General features: G+C 56.1%; 1 protein-coding gene across 1 annotated transcript in view; it reads left to right on the forward strand.

Moving 5' to 3' along the window:
- The window catches only part of bgnb (biglycan b), a 53,856-nt gene extending 37,484 nt beyond the window's left edge, over positions 1–16,372 (forward strand). The window contains exons 2-8 of the mRNA XM_068024190.1: positions 3,057–3,368; positions 6,972–7,084; positions 8,108–8,321; positions 9,287–9,397; positions 10,447–10,540; positions 10,942–11,080; positions 14,633–16,372. Coding sequence (XP_067880291.1) covers positions 3,110–3,368; positions 6,972–7,084; positions 8,108–8,321; positions 9,287–9,397; positions 10,447–10,540; positions 10,942–11,080; positions 14,633–14,830 — 1,128 coding nt within the window. The 5' untranslated portion in view covers positions 3,057–3,109 and the 3' untranslated portion in view covers positions 14,831–16,372. The remainder of the gene's footprint in view (positions 1–3,056; positions 3,369–6,971; positions 7,085–8,107; positions 8,322–9,286; positions 9,398–10,446; positions 10,541–10,941; positions 11,081–14,632) is intronic.
- Positions 16,373–17,131: the final 759 nt, after the last annotated feature.

The following is a 17,131-nucleotide window of genomic DNA, read 5'->3' on the forward strand; positions in this document are numbered from 1 at the left end:
TGGAGCGATGGGAATCGGGGGATGGTCAAGAGGCTGGAGGAGGTTACAGAGATAGGGAGGGGTGTAGGGGCTGGAGGAGGTTACAGAGATGGGGAGGGGTGTAGGGGCTGGAGGAGGTTACAGAGATAGGGAGGGTTGCAGGGGCTGGAGGAGGTTACAGTGATAGGGAGGGTTGTAGGGGCTGGAGGAGGTTACGGAGATGGGGTGGGTTGTAGGGGCTGGAGGAGGTTACAGAGATAGGGAGGGTTGCAGGGGCTGGAGGAGGTTACAGTGATAGGGAGGGTTGTAGGGGCTGGAGGAGGTTACGGAGATGGGGTGGGTTGTAGGGGCTGGAGGAGGTTACAGAGATAGGGAGGGTTGTAGGGGCTGGAGGAGGTTACGGAGATGAGGAGGGTTGTAGATGCTGGAGGAGGTTACAGAGATAGGGAGGGTTGTAGGGGGCTGGAGGAGGTTACGGAGATGGGGAAGTGTGTAGGGGCTGGAGGAGGTTACGGAGATGGGGAAGTGTGTAGGGGCTGGAGGAGGTTACGGAGATGGGGAGGGTTGTAGGGGCTGGAGGAGGTTACGGAGATGGGGAGGGTTGTAGGGGCTGGAGGAGGTTACGGAGATTGGGAGGGGTGTCGGGGCTGGAGGAGGTTACAGAGATGGGGAGAGTTGTAGATGCTGGAGGAGGTTACAGAGATAGGGAGGTTTGTAGGGGCTGGAGGAGGTTACAGAGATAGGGAGGGTTGTAGGGGCTGGAGGAGGTTACGGAGATGGGGAAGGGTGTAGGGGCTGGAGGAGGTTACGGAGATGGGGAAGGGTGTAGGGGCTGGAGGAGGTTACGGAGATGGGGAAGTGTGTAGGGGCTGGAGGAGGTTACGGAGATGGGGAAGTGTGTAGGGACTGGAGGAGGTTACAGAGATGGGGAGGGTTGTAGGGGCTGGAGGAGGTTACAGAGATGGGGAGGGTTGTAGGGGCTGGAGGAGGTTACGGAGATGGGGAGGGGTGTAGGGGCTGGAGGAGGTTACGGCGATGGGGAGGGTTGTAGGGGCTGGAGGAGGTTACGGAGATGGGGAGGGGTGTAGGGGCTGGAGGAGGTTACGGCGATGGGGAGGGTTGTAGGGGCTGGAGGAGGTTACGGAGATGGGGAAGTGTGTAGGGGCTGGAGGAGGTTACGGAGATGGGGAAGTGTGTAGGGGCTGGAGGAGGTTACGGAGATGGGGAGGGGTGTAGGGGCTGGAGGAGGTTACAGAGATGGGGAAGGGTGTCGGGGCTGGAGGAGGTTACGGAGATGGGGAGGGGCGAGGGTCATGGATGGATTTGAACTTGAGGATGAGAATTTTGAAATCGATGTTTTGCCAGTCCGGGAACTAGTGGCAGCGAGCACAGAGGTTTGTGGGAGTGGGGAGTGAATGGGACTTGGTGAGAGTTCAGACCGGAAGCAGCAGAGTTTTGGATGAGATGAAGATTTTGGTGGGTGAAAGTTAGATGCCAGTGAGGAAAGTGTGAAGATTGCTAACACTGGAGGTGACGAAGGCATGGATAAGGTTTACAGCAGCGCAGACATGGGCTGAGACTGACGATGTTACAGAGATGGAAATGAATTCTATTCTGTGGGTGTGAATGGGAAGGAGTTGGATGGGGACTGTCAGAGGGTCAGTACTGAGGGAGCGCCGCACTGTCGGAGGGTCAGTACTGAGGGAGCGCCGCACTGTCAGAGGGTCAGTACTGAGGGAGCGCCGCACTGTCGGAGGGTCAGTACTGAGGGAGCGCCGCACTGTCGGAGGGTCAGTACTGAGGGAGCGCCGCACTGTCGGAGGGTCAGTACTGAGGGAGAGCCGCACTGTCGGAGGGTCAGTACTGAGGGAGAGCCGCACTGTCGGAGGGTCAGTACTGAGGGAGCGCCGCCCTGTCGGAGGGTCAGTACTGAAGGAGCGCCGCACTGTCGGAGGGTCAGGACTGAGGGAGAGCCGCACTGTCGGAGAGTCAGTACTGAGGGAGTGCCGCACTGTCGGAGGGTCAGTACTGAGGGAGCGCCGCACTGTCGGAGGGTCAGTACTGAGGGAGAGCCGCACTGTGGGAGGGTCAGTACTGAGGGAGCGCTGCACTGTCGGAGGGTCAGTACTGAGGGAGCGCTGCACTGTCGGAGGGTCAGTACTGAGGGAGAGCCGCACTGTCGGAGGGTCAGTACTGAGGGAGAGCCGCACTGTCGGAGGGGGTCCTGTCACACTGTCCCTGGTTCCTGTTCCAATCAGGATGACGTGGTGAGGATATGTACACATGGAAGCTGTTTGTGTGTTGACAGGGAATTATTTTAGGCCTCAGTTCGGACAAGAGACAGATTTTGCTGAATAGTTTTATGCAGCTACTGGCACAGTGTGATTATTTATTGACTGTCTTGTTCCTTATCAAATGCTGTTAAGTAAAACCAGATGTCAGAACAAGTATGAGTAACTCCTGCAGTGCTGCCCTTCTTCATAACACTGAGGAGAGTGATAACACACACACAATGGGCCGAATGGCCTCATTCTGTGTGGTATGACTGGACAATATCGGATTTAACTAGGAGTCCATCCAGATTCTCCCGCCTGCTGTCTGATCTGGGAATAAAAAGGAGTCAATCGGGAGCCTATTCAGACTTCGTTGTCCAATGTCCTGGCATCGACTCTCAGATTGACAGAGCAGCCGAATTTGCTGCAGTTCTGCTCTTTGCTTTTAGGTGTCGCTAGTGAGCTCAGCGAATCAGGATCGCACGCAGTCTCTCATGTGGACAACAGTGACCACTCTCAGCAGGGGATGAGCCCTGCAGCACAGTTCTGGGTCATCCACAGGAATATCGGAAGCCATTCAGCCCCTCGATCCTGTGTCACAGGAACAGGAGGAGGCCATTCAGCCCCTCGAGGGTGTGCTGTCTCTTCCAAAGTGTTATCCAGTTGGTCCCAGGCTGTTATATGGGGGATATTGGATGGAGTAGGGGAGAGTGCCAGGCAGGCAGTTCCTCAAAGCTGTGTGGCTGGAGGTTGTGCGTGGACCCCCGGATTGCTGGTTGATGTTCTCTCTGTTTGCTCCCCCAGGTTTGAGCTGAATTGACGGGGGATAGCGCCCTCCCCTACCTCTGCCAGCTACCATGAAGAAGGCCATTGTGCTCCTGCCCTGCCTCCTGGCCTGGTGTTTGGCATCACCCTTCCAGCAGCACGACTTCCTCGACTTCATTGATGACCTCACGGGGATGCAGAACGACGAGGGCTCAGCCGATGAACCAACAGGCACACCGCCAACCATGAAGACCGATTTGACCGTGCCTCGGCCCACCGTGCCCTATGGATACCCAGTCTGCCCCTTCGGTTGCCAGTGCCACGTCCGGGTGATCCAATGCTCGGACCTCGGTAGGTTCCTCTCTTCCCAACGTGGTCTCACTCAGTCTCCCTCTCCGCCCACCCGCCAGGAATCAGGCCGTCATGGGGTCGAGTGTCATAATCCTGAGCCAACACTCCCCCTGGTGCCAGTACTGAGGGAGCCCCGCGCAGGGTCGTGCTGTCGGAGGGTCAGCACTGAGGGAGCTCAGCTCTGTGGGAGTGTCAGTACTGAGGGAGCGCCGTACTGTCCGAGGGTCAGTATTGAGGGAGCGCCGTACTGTCCGAGGGTCAGTATTGAGGGAGCGCCGCACTGTCGGAGGGTCAATACTGAGGGAGCGCTGCACTGTCGGAGGGTCAGTACTGAGGGAGCGCCGTACTGTCCGAGGGTCAGTATTGAGGGAGCGCCGCACTGTCGGAGAGTCAGTACCAAGGGAGCGCCGTACTGTCGGAGGGTCAGCATTGAGGGAGCGCCGTACTGTCCGAGGGTCAGTATTGAGGGAGCGCCGCACTGTCGGAGGGTCAATACTGAGGGAGCGCAGCGCTGTCGGAGGTTCAGCACTGAGGGAGCGCCGCACTGTTGGAGGGTCAGTATTGAGGGAGTGCCGCACTGTCAGAGGGTCAGTACTGAAGGAGCGCCGCACTGTCGGAGGGTCAGTACTGAGGGAGCTCCGCACTGTCGGAGGGTCAGTACAGAGGGAGCGCCGCACTGTCGGAGGGTCAGTACTGAGGGAGCTCCGCACTGTCGAAGGGTCAGTACAGAGGGAGCACCGCACTGTCAGAGGGTCAGTACTGAGGGAGTGCTGCACTGTCAGAGGGTCAGTACTGAGGGAGCTCCGCACTGTCGGAGGGTCAGTACAGAGGGAGCGCCGCACTGTCGGAGGGTCAGTACTGAGGGAGCACCGCACTGTCGGAGGGTCAGTACTGAGGGAGTGCTGCACTGTCGGAGGGTCAGTACTGAGGGAGTGCCACACTGTCGGAGGGTCAGTACAGAGGGAGCACCGCACTGTCGGAGGGTCAGTACTGAGGGAGTGCTGCACTGTCAGAGGGTCAGTACTGAGGGAGCTCCGCACTGTCGGAGGGTCAGTACTGAGGGAGCTCCGCACTGTCGGAGGGTCAGTACAGAGGGAGCGCCGCACTGTCGGAGGGTCAGTACTGAGGGAGCGCCGCACTGTCGGAGGGTCAGTACTGAGGGAGTGCCACACTGTTGGAGGGTCAGTACTGAGGGAGCGCCGCGCTGTCGGAGGGTCAGTACCGAGGGAGCGCAGCACTGTCGGAGGGTCAGTACTGAGGGAGTGCCGCACTGTCGGAGGGTCAGTACTGAGGGAGCGCCGCACTGTCGGAGGGTCAGTACTGAGGGAGTGCCGCACTGTCGGAGGGTCAGTACTGAGGGAGCGCAGCGCTGTCGGAGGGTCAGTACAGAGGGAGCGCCGCACTGTCGGAGGGTCAGTACTGAGGGAGTGCCGCACTGTCGGAGGGTCAGTACTGAGGGAGCGCCGCACTGTCAGAGGGTCAGTACCGAGGGAGCGCAGCGCTGTCGGAGGGTCAGTACTGAGGGAGTGCCGCACTGTCGGAGGGTCAGTACTGAGGGAGTGCCGCACTGTCGGAGGGTCAGTACTGAGGGAGTGCCACACTGTCAGAGTTAATGCAGGTGAGGCATTAAACCCGAGGCCCCTGTTGCCCAGTGCGTTTAGTGCTGTGTTTATCAACTTCCAAAAGATGTTTGACAAAGTATCACACAATGAACTTGTTAGTAAAGTTGAAGCCATTGCATTAAAGGGACCGTGGTTCCAACAGGAACTGGAGAGTAGCAGTGAACAGTTGTTTATCAGACTGGAGGGGAGTTTACAGTGGGGTTTCTTCCAGGGGTCAGTATTAAGACCCCTCCTCTATTTGATATATATTAATGACCCTGGACGTTAGTACACAGGGCATAAGTTCAATATTTGCAGATGATACAAAACTTAGAAATGTAGTTAAGAGTGGGGAGGACAGTGACAGACTTCAGGAGGATGTAGACAGACTGGTGAAATGGGCAGACAAGGGGCAGACGCAGTTTAACACAGAGAAATGTGAAATGATACATTTTGGTAGGAAGAATGAGGAGAGGCAAAATAAACTAAAAGGAGCAATTTTAAAGTGGGGGAGGGGGGAAATGCAGGAGCAGAGGGACCTGGGGGTGTTTGTACACCAATCTTTGAAGGTGCACGTTGTAAGGGCTGCAAATATAACACATAGGTCCTGGGCTTTATAAATAATGGATAGAGTACAAAAGCAGGGAGGTGATGGTGAATCTTCATAAAACACAAGTTCAGTCTCAACTGGAGGATTGTGTCCAATTCTGGGCACCGCACTTTAGGAAGGATGTGAAGACATTGGAAAGGGTGCGGAGGAGATCCCTCTTTCCACACGGTATAGTGTCTCTATCCGCCTATTTCCATCATCCAGTGTCTCAGTCCCTCCAGCTGGGAATGCTTGATTCATATCGAACCTATCTTTTTCTTTCTTATTTCTTTTTTTTTTCTCTAACCCCGTTTTTTTCCCTTTTTTTTACTCTTTCCTTTTCTTTTTTTTTAGAAGGAGCTTTACTCTGTATCTAACCCCCCCGTACTGTACCTGTCCTGGGAGTGTTTGATGGGGGACAGTGTAGAGGGAGCTTTACTCTGTATCTAACCCCCGTACTGTACCTGTCCTAGGAGTGTTTGATGGGACAGTGTAGAGGGAGCTTTACTCTGTATCTAACCCCCGTACTGTACCTGTCCTGGGAGTGTTTGATGGGGACAGTGTAGAGGGAGCTTTACTCTGTATCTAACCCCGTGCTGTACCGGTCCTGGGAGTGTTTGATGGGACAGTGTAGAGGGAGCTTTACTCTGTATCTAACCCCCGTACTGTACCTGTCCTGGGAGTGTTTGATGGGACAGTGTAGAGGGAGCTTTACTCTGTATCTAACCCCGTGCTGTACCGGTCCTGGGAGTGTTTGATGGGACAGTGTAGAGGGAGCTTTACTCTGTATCTAACCCCCGTACTGTACCTGTCCTGGGAGTGTTTGATGGGGACAGTGTAGAGGGAGCTTTACTCTGTATCTAACCCCCGTACTGTACCTGTCCTGGGAGTGTTTGATGGGGACAGTGTAGAGGGAGCTTTACTCTGTATCTAACCCCCTGTACTGTACCTGTCCTGGGAGTGTTTGATGGGGACAGTGCAGAGGGAGCTTTACTCTGTATCTAACCCCCGTACTGTACCTGTCCTGGGAGTGTATGATGGGGGACAGTGTAGAGGGAGCTTTACTCTGTATCTAACCCCCGTACTGTACCTGTCCTGGGAGTGTATGATGGGGGACAGTGTAGAGGGAGCTTTACTCTGTATCTAACCCCCGTACTGTACCTGTCCTGGGAGTGTTTGGTGGGGACGGCCCATCCACTTCCTCCACCAGTGGCCAAGACAGTGTGTCTGGGCTATTTGACTACGGTGTGAGGGAATCACAGCGTTGGCGAGTCGTCTGATTGAGATAACAATCTCAGAGTTCCCAGTCGGATACCCGCCGGGCTGAACAAAGGAGGAGGGTGGTGAGGAACAAATTCTGAACGGGACCTTTGCTTCCAGGGCCCTTTGACCTTTCCTTTGCTCCCTGTCTAGGACTGAAGGAAGTGCCAGGAAATATCCCGAGTGACACGACTCTGCTGGATCTCCAAAACAACAAGATCACGGAGATTAAAGAGAAAGATTTTAAAGGACTGAACAAGCTCTATGTGAGAATCCGTGTTCTTCTTTAACTGCAGCTTGGCAATGAGGTATCGTGGGGATGGAGAGGGGCGGGTTGGAGTTCTCCCCGCTGCCCTGGGGCCAGGCATTATCCCCGAACCAATATCAGTAAAAAAAAAAAAAAAAATTTATCTGCCCATTTGCCATTTACCGCAGTGGTGGTTGTGGGATCTTGCTGTGCCCAACTCGGCTGCCGCGATTCCTACATCACAGCAGTGACCACATTTCAAAGGGTCCTTCATTGGCGGCGCAGCGCTTTTGGGACACCCTCACAGGGTCATAGAACGGTTGCAGCAGAGGGAGGCCATTCGGCCCCTCGTGCCCCTGCCAGCTCCCTGAGAAGGAGCGATCCAATTAGTCGCACCACCCCCCCCCCCACCCCCCACCACGCGCTGCTGTTTTGATTATCTCCGTGCGACGTCCGGTAAACGAAACACATCAGGATGCGTTAGACAGAGAAATGGATCAATGGGGAGCCTTTGGGGATCCACGAGTTCCATTTCATTCCGCGGCAGAGGCTCCGGAGCGAACGCCTGGAGGGGAAAACCGCAGACTGGGCTCAGCCAGCTCCTCCTCTCCAACGTGGAGCTTGGCCACCACCTGGTGGAATGGGGAGAAACTACAGGGAATGTGTTTCATGCTGCAGGAATACGCACAGACTGGCAGACAGCCACAAAGGCGGGGTTAAAGAGTGGCGAGTCGAAGAGACTTAGCAGTAGGCAGGAAAAAGGACAGAAGCGCAAGGGGAGAGCCAACTGTGTAACAGCCCCGACAACCAGTTTTATCTGCAGCGCCCGTGGAAGAGCCTGTCACTCCAGAATTGGCCTTTATAGCCACTCCAGGCGCTGCTTCACAAACCACTGACCACCTCCGGGCGCTTACCCATCGTCTCTCGAGACAAGGAGGCCAAAGGACGCACAGACACACACTCACATAGATACACAAGACCCTCACCCTTGCTGCCGTCCCCACTTCCCCTCAGCCCTGACACCCGTGTTCCTTGCTTTCAGGCCCTCTACTTGGTTAATAACAAGATCAGCAAGGTTCATCCAAAAGCCTTCCAGCCCATGGTTACCCTCCAGAAGCTGTACCTGTCCAAGAATGCTCTGGTGGAGATTCCCAAGAACCTGCCGCGATCTCTCGTTGAGCTCAGGATCCATGAAAACCGCATCAAAAAGGTGCCCAAGGAGGCATTCCGAGGAATGAAGCACATGAACTGCATCGGTGAGTGGGACTTTGACTCAATCCCCTCTCCCAACCCACATGGCCCCTTATCTCCTGAATGTTGCCATAATAGAATTCCAGCCATGGCTAACTGGGTCCCGCTCTCGCCTCTGAGTCACAGGGTCGTGGGGTTCGAGCCCCCACTCCAGAGACTCGAGCCCCATCATCCAGGCTAACACTCACCCCGGGATCGGTATTGAGGGAGTGCCGCCCAGTCTGTGTAACGTATCCTCATCGTTTAACCCTTTTAGCCCCAGGATCGTTCTGGTGTATCTGCGCCGAATCTCCTCCCAGGCCGAGATATCCTTCCTGAGGCGCGGGGACCAGAAGTGAACTCACTTACCCCCGATGGGGTCTGAGCAGAGCTCTGTACAGCAGTAATATCACTCCCCCCCGCCCCCCCCCCCCCCCCCCCCCCCCACTCCTCGAGATAAAGGACAACGTCCCGTTAGCCTTTTGGATTGTTTTGTGCAATTTTCCAACAGCTTCTAGTCTTATCACTTCCCCACAGACTCTCGCATGAAACTCTCTACATCACCATCCTATCAAAATCCTTTCTCTTCTTGCTGGGGTCATTAGCCCCTTGGCCTCCTCCCCTCCCTTCTCTCTGCTGCTTCCCAGATGCTCAATATCCACAGCATTGAAACCACACTGGTGTCTATGGTTTACACTGGGAGTGCTGGATGTATGATACAGGAGCAAGAGGAGGCCATTCAGCCCCTCGAGTCTGCTCCGTCATTCAAAAAGATCACGGCTGATCTTCCATCTCACCTTGACTGTACCATTGATCTCAGTCCGAAATGGCCGATCCCTTATCATGAGACTGTGACCCCCCCCCCCCGTGTTCGACACTCTCACTGTTAATGGCATTATAAACCAGGCTGTGTCTTTGCACCTTCGGCCTGCCCCCATCTCTGTTCTAACTGCTGAGATCTCTGATCTGGACTGTACGAATTTTATTTCAGAAATGGGCGGTAATCCGCTGGAAAACGGGGGCTTTGAGCCGGGCGCGTTTGACGGACTTAAACTCAACTACATTCGCATCTCGGAGGCGAAGCTGTCAGGCGTTCCCAAAGGTGAGAGGTTGTGACCTCACACGGTCCTCCAGGTCCTTTGACTCAGCACATGAATTCACTATCCATTCCCAGGGACAGAGGCCAAACACAGCACCGGCTTCGCCCACCTCAGTGGGTCAGAGGTCGAGGGTTCAAGCCCCCACAAACCTGACTCGACACTCCCCCATCAACAGTACTGAGGGAGCGCCGCGCTGTCAGGGGGTCAGTCCTGAGGGAGCTTTACTCTGTATCTAACCCCCGTACTGTACCTGTCCTGCGGAGTGTTTGATGGGGACAGTGTAGAGGGAGCTTTACTCTGTATCTAACCCCCGTACTGTACCTGTCCTGGGAGTGTTTGATGTGGACAGTGTAGAGGGAGCTTTACTCTGTATCTAACCCCGTACTGTACCTGTCCTGGGAGTGTATGATGTGGACAGTGTAGAGGGAGCTTTACTCTGTATCTAACCCCCGTACTGTACCTGTCCTGGGAGTGTTTGATGGGGACAGTGTAGAGGGAGCTTTACTCTGTATCTAACCCCCGTGCTGTACCTGTCCTGGGAGTGTTTGATGGGGACAGTGTAGAGGGAGCTTTACTCTGTATCTAACCCCCGTACTGTACCTGTCCTGGGGAGTGTTTGATGGGGACAGTGTAGAGGGAGCTTTACTCTGTATCTAACCCCCGTACTGTAACTGTCCTGGGGAGTGTTTGATGGGGACAGTGTAGAGGGAGCTTTACTCTGTATCGAACCCCCGTACTGTACCTGTCCTGGGAGTGTTTGATGGGGACAGTATAGAGGGAGTATTACCCTTACAGCTGTTTTGGATCTCTCTTCTGAAAGCTTTGCCGCACTCGCAGGGGGGGGGCGGGGGAGTGGTTTTGTCAGCACAAGTCTGGGTCTGTCGTCAACCAATTGACAGTGATCGATCGCCGTGACGGATCAGGAACGCCGTAATTGTCATCCCCTCTGTCTGACAGGATAGGAGGTGGTGAACCTCAGTCACCCAGCCCATTCTGGAGCTGCCCATTCTCCCCAAAGTCACTTTGCTTATTTGAATTCATTTCTGTTTAGATTTGCCCAAGACGCTTCATGAGCTTCACCTGGATCACAACAAGATTCAAGCCATCGAACTTGAAGACTTGATTCGTTACAACAACGTCTACAGGTGCGATTGTCGCACGTTTTTGCGGGGGCGGGGGGAGTGGGGGGGTGGGTGGTGGTGTTTTGTTAACAAATAATGAGTAGCCCCCGCGGTCGCCCTTTGCTCAGCCCACGGAAACACAGTTCAGAGAAGAAGTTTATAAATTGCCCCACCTAGTGGTCACTGCCTGCAACTACAGTGTGACAGTTGACATTGGAAATTACAATGGGAATTTTTAACAGGAAAATGGGACCGGAGGAACTAAAGTATTTTGAACAGGAAAATCATGGTCAAAGTTCATGGCTGGGAAAAAGGCGACAATTCTTTGGATTAACAAGTCCTGGAATGACGGAGGGAGGCTCTTGGAGGTCACCCTTCCCTGGTTGGCTTGTCGACCTACACTTTGACTGTGCTTGTCGTTGCAGATTGGGACTCGGATTCAACCAGATCCGGGACATCGAAAATGGGAGCTTGGCATTCCTCCCGAACCTGAGAGAGCTTCATCTCGACCACAACAACCTGACCCATGTCCCCACTGGCCTCACCGACATGAAATATCTTCAGGTGAGGGAACATTCCAAACCGCCATTTTGTTGTTGATGTGTTAGATCCTCCATCCAGTACAGCTACAGCCGTGCAGTGTGGCTGTGCAGCGGGCAGGGCCTGGACTAACAACCCAGCTGTCAGTGGTGTCTCAGTCAGAAGGTCAGGGGTCCGAGACCCTCATTCCAGAGACGCAGGACTCATAATCCAGGCCTGACACTCCCCTGACGTCACTACTGAGGGAGGGTCATTACTGTCGGAGGGTCAGTACTGAGGGAGCGCCGCACTGTCGGAGGGTCAGTACTGAGGGAGAGCCGCACTGTCGGAGGGTCAGTACTGAGGGAGCGCCGCACTGTCGGAGGGTCAGTATTGAGGGAGCGCCGCGCTGTCGGAGGGTCAGTACTGAGGGAGCGCCGCACTGTTGGAGGGTCAGTACTGAGGGAGCGCCGCACTGTCGGAGCGTCAGTACTGAGGGAGCGCCGCACTGTCGGAGGGTCAGTACGGAGGGAGCGCCGCACTGTCGGAGGGTCAGTGCCGAGGGAGCACCACACTGTCGGAGGGTCAGTGCTGAGGGAGCGCCGCACTGTTGGAGGGTCAGTACTGAGGGAGCGCCGCACTGTCGGAGGGTCAGTACTGAGGGAGCGCTGCACTGTCGGAGGGTCAGGACTGAGGGAGCGCCGCGCTGTCGGAGGGTCAGGACTGAGGGAGCGCCGCACTGTCGGAGGGTCAGTACTGAGGGAGCACCGCACTGTCGGAGGGTCAGTACTGAGGGAGTGCTGCACTGTCGGAGGGTCAGTACTGAGGGAGCGCCGCACTGTCGGAGGGTCAGTACTGAGGGAACGCCGCACTGTCGGTGGGTCAGTATTGAGGGAGTGCCGCGCTGTCGGAGGGTCAGTACTGAGGGAGCGCCGCAATGTCGGAGGGTCAGTACTGAGGGAGTGCCGTGCTGTCAGAGGGTCAGTACTGAGGGAGCGCCAGGCTTCGGAGGGTCAGTACCGAGGGAGCACCGCACTGTTGGAGGGTCAGTACTGAGGGAGTGCTGCACTGTCGGAGGGTCAGTACTGAGGGAGCGCCGCACTGTCGGGGGGTCAGGACTGAGGGAGCGCCGCACTGTCGGAGCGTCAGTACTGAGGGAGCACCGCGCTGTCGGAGCGTCAGTACCGAGGGAGCGCCGCACTGTCGGAGGGTCAGTATTGAGAGAGCACCGCACTGTCGGAGGGTCAGTACTGTGGGAGCACCGCACTGTCGGAGGGTCAGTACTGAGGGAATGCTGCACTGTGGGAGGGTCAGTACTGAGGGAGTGTCGCACTGTCGGAGGGTCAGTACTGAGGAGCGCCGCACTGTCGGAGGGTCAGTACTGAGGGAGTGTCGCACTGTCGGAGGGTCAGTACTGAGGGAGCGCCGTGCTGTCGGAGGGTCACTACCGAGGGAGTGCCGCAATGTCAGACCTGGAGGAGAGGGGCCCGGGGCAGAGGGACCAGGAGGAGAGGGGGAGAGAGACGTGGAAAAGAGGGGATTGGAGGAGAATGACCTGGAGGAGATTGACCCGGAGGACAGGGACCGGGAGGAGAGGGACTAGGAGGAGAGGGACCCGAGAGGAGAGGGACCCGACTGGAGAAGGACCCGGGGAGAGGGACCTGGGAGGTGAGGGGATTGGAGGAGAGGGACCCGGGAGGAGAGGGACCCAGGGAGGAGAGGGGATTGGAGGAGAGGGACCCGGGAGGAGAGGGACCCGGGGAGGAGAGGGACCCGGGGAGGAGAGGGACCCGGGATGAGAAGGACCCGGGATGAGAGGGACCCGGGATGAGAGGGAACCGGGATGAGAGGATTGGAGGAGAGGGAATTGGAGAAGGACCAGAAGGAGAGGGATCCGCGATGAGAGGGACCCGGGATGAGAGGGACCTGGGAAAGAGGGGATTGGAGGAGAGGGACCCGGGGGAGACGGGATTGGAGGAGAGGGACCCGGAGGAGAGGAACCGGAGGAGAGGGACCCGGGAGGACTGGGACCCGGGAGGAGAGGGCGCCGGGGAAGAGAGGGCGCCGGGGAAGAGAGGGATCCGGGAGGAGAGGGACCCGGGAGGAGAGGGACCTGGGAGGAGAGGGGATTGGAGGAGAGGGACCAGGGGGAGAGGGGATTGGAGGAGAGGGACCCGGGAGGAGAGGGACCCGGGAGGAGAGGGGATTGGAGGAGAGGGACCAGGGGGAGAGGGGATTGGAGGAGAGGGACCCGGGATGAGAGGGACCCGGGATGAGAGGATTGGAGGAGAGGGGATTGGAGAAAGACCAGAAGGAGAGGGACCCGGGATGAGAGGGACCCGGGATGAGAGGGGATTGGAGGAGAGGGCCCCGGAGGAGAGGGACCCGGGAGGAGAGGGGATTGGAGGAGCGGGACACGGGAGGAGAGGGGATTGGAGGAGAGGGACCCGGGAGGAGAGGGGATTGGAGGAGAGGGTCCCGGAACGAGAGGGACCCGGGAGAGGAGGGACCCGGGAGGTGAGGGTCCCGGGAGGAGAGGGACCCGGGGGAGAGGGGCCTGGCGGAGAGGGGCCTGGGGAGACAGACCCTGGGAGAGGGATTGGAGGAGAGGAACCCGGGAAGAGAGGGTCCCGGGAGGAGAGGGTCCCGGGAGGAGAGGGTCCCGGGAGGAGAGGGACACGGGAGGAGATGGTCCCGGGAGGAGAGGGTCCCGGGAGGAGAGGGTCCCGGGAGGAGAGGGACACGGGAGGAGAGGGAGCCGGAGGAGAGGTGATTGGAGGAGAGCGACTAGCAGGAGAGGGACCCGGGATGAGAGGGACCCGGAGGAGAGGGGATTGGAGGAGAGGGTATTGGAGGAGAGGGGATTGGAGGAGGACCAGAAGGAGAGGGACCCGGGATGAGAGGGACCCGGGAAAGAGGGGACCCGGGAGGAGAGGGACCCGGGAGAGACGGGATTGGAGGAGAGGAACCTGGTTCAGACTCCCATCATGGGTTGCTGTGGTCGGTTCTGGGCCCCGCCCCTCAGGGAGGGTAAATCACCCTCAGAGGGGGTTCAGTGCTAATCCAGCAGAAATATCCCGGGGCTAAAAGGGTTAACCTACGAGGACAGGTTACACAGACTGGGTTTGTATTCCCTCGAGTGTCGAAGATTAAGGGGGTGATCTAAATCGAGGGGTTTAAGATGATTAAAGGATTCGATCGGGTCGATAGAGAGAAACTATTTTCTCTGGTGGGGGGAGAGTCCAGAACAAGGGGGGCAGAACCTTAAAATCCGAGCCAGGCCGTTCAGGGGGTGATGTGAGGAAGCACCTCTTCACACAAAGGGGAGGGGAAATCTGGAACTCTCTCCCCCCAGAAAGCTGTCGAGGTGGGGGGGGGGGGTGGTCAATAGAAGTTTTGAAGACTGAGGGGGATAGATTTCTGTTGCGTGTTTGGGGGAATGGAAGCAAGGTGGGGAAATGGGGTTGAGAGACACATCAGTTGCGATCTAACTGAAGTGGTGGAACAGGCTCCAGAGGGGCCAAATGGCCTCGTCCGACGATTCTTTTGAAGAAACATCGCACGCCCCTTAACCATTCTGCTCCTTTCTGCTTCCAGGTCGTCTACCTTCATTCCAACAACATCTCGCAGGTAGCCGTCAATGACTTTTGCCCACCTGGGTTCGGCTTCAAGAAGGCTTTCTACCATGGCATCAGCCTCTTCAACAATCCCGTCAACTACTGGGATGTGCAACCCGCTGCATTCCGCTGTGTCACTGACCGCATGGCCATTCAGTTCGGCAACTATCGGAAGTAGACCGGGCGGGAATTCCTTCCGTCCCTAAAAAAGAAAGTCGATTTGTAAAGCAAAAGTTGTAAAAAAGAGATTTTTTTTTTTTAACATTTCGCGCACACCTCCTCTCCTTCTCCCTCCCTCGCACCCCTTTCCCTCCATCCTCCCTCTCTCCCCTTTTCCCCATCCACTCTCTCCCTCCTTTTCCCTCCATCCCCCACACTTTTTCTCTCTTTACCCCTAAACCCACCCCTCCCTCACGGTCACAAGGAAGGATCAAAGACACAAGGGGAGTGGAGGGAATGGGAATACAGTCATATCTGAGGTCCAGATCAGTTAAAAACAGAACCTTGATTTTTTTTTTTGAAAGACTCACTTTCTCTCTCTCTGTCCTTTCCTCTCTACTCCTCCTGTCTCAATATGATGCACTTCTCAAGCCTTTAAACCAGAATCCAGGACAAAGTAGCCCGCTTGATCGGCACCCCATCTACAAACATTCACTCCCTCCACCACCGACACACAGTGACAGCAGTGTGTACCATCTACAAGATGCACTGCAGCAACTCACCAAGGCTCCTTAGACAGCACCTTCCAAACCCGCGACCTCTACCAACTAGAAGGACAAGGGCAGCAGATACATGGGAACATCACCACCTGCAAGTTCCCCTCCAAGTCACACACCATCCTGACTTGGAACTATATCACCGTTCCTTCACTGTCACTGGGTCAAAATCCTGGAACTCCCTTCCTAACAGCACTGTGGGTGTACCTACCCCCACACGGACTGCTGCGGTTCAAGAAGGCAGCTCACCACCACCTTCTCAAGGGACAATTAGGGATGGGCAATAAATGCTGGCCTGGTCAGTGACGCCCACATCAAGTGCTGTTCGAACTAGGTTTAGGGTCTCCCTTCAATCTAATTTGACTCTCCCTTCCAAATTTAGATTTCTGATCCTTTCCGACAGTGCAAAAAGACTCTTCCCAAACATCATTCATTTCCCTCCTCTTATCCTTTACATAAAACTTCCCGGCTGCGAACGGTCAGGTTTGATCAGAGAATATTTCACAGCACACCAACAGGCTGTTCCACCTATCAATTATGTGCTGGTATTATTCTCCACAGGAGCTCAGTCTAATCCCACTCTCCCCCTCACTCCCCACACCTTTTAATATCCCACCCAGTCTAATCCCACTCTCCCCCTCACTCCCCGCTCCTTTTAATATCCCACCCAGTCTAATCCCACTCTCCCCCCTCACTCCCGGCACCCTTTAATATCCCACCCAGTCTAATCCCACTCTCCCCCTCACTCCCCGCACCCTTTAATATCCCACCCAGTCTAATCCCACTCTCCCCCCTCACTCCCCGCACCCTTTAATATCCCACCCAGTCTAATCCCACTCTCCCCCTCACTCCCCGCACCCTTTAATATCCCACCCAGTCTAATCCCACTCTCCCCCCTCACTCCCCGCACCCTTTAATATCCCACCCAGTCTAATCCCACTCTCCCCCCTCACTCCCCGCACCCTTTAATATCCCACCCAGTCTAATCCCACTCTCCCCCTCACTCCCCACACCCTTTAACATCCCACCCAGTCTAATCCCACTCTCCCCCTCACTCCCCACACCCTTTAATATCCTACCCTGTCTAATCCCACTCTCCCCCTCACTCCCCGCACCCTTTAATATCCCACCCAGTCTAATCCCACTCTCCCCCTCACTCCCCGCTCCTTTTAATATCCCACCCAGTCTAATCCCACTCTCCCCCTCACTCCCCACACCCTTTAATATCCCACCCAGTCTAATCCCACTCTCCCCCTCACTCCCCGCACCCTTTAATATCCCACTCAGTCTAATCCCACTCTCCCCCTCACTCCCCGCACCCTTTAATATCCTACCCTGTCTAATCCCACTCTCCCCCTCACTCCCCACACCCTTTAATATCCCACCCAGTCTAATCCCACTCTCCCCCTCACTCCCCGCACCCTTTAATATCCCACCCAGTCTAATCCCACTCTCCCCCTCACTCCCCACACCCTTTAATATCCCACCCAGTCTAATCCCACTCTCCCCCTCACTCCCCGCACCCTTTAATATCCCACTCAGTCTAATCCCACTCTCCCCCTCACTCCCCGCACCCTTTAATATCCTACCCTGTCTAATCCCACTCTCCCCCTCACTCCCCACACCCTTTAATATCCCACCCAGTCTAATCCCACTCTCCCCCTCACTCCCCACACCCTTTAATATCCCACTCAGTCTAATCCCACTCTCCCCCTCACTCCCCGCACCCTTTAATATCCTACCCTGTCTAATCCCACTCTCCC

The sequence above is a fragment of the Heterodontus francisci genome, chromosome 49, assembly GCF_036365525.1.
Source record: "Heterodontus francisci isolate sHetFra1 chromosome 49, sHetFra1.hap1, whole genome shotgun sequence".
Classification (NCBI taxonomy): Eukaryota; Metazoa; Chordata; class Chondrichthyes; order Heterodontiformes; family Heterodontidae; genus Heterodontus; species Heterodontus francisci.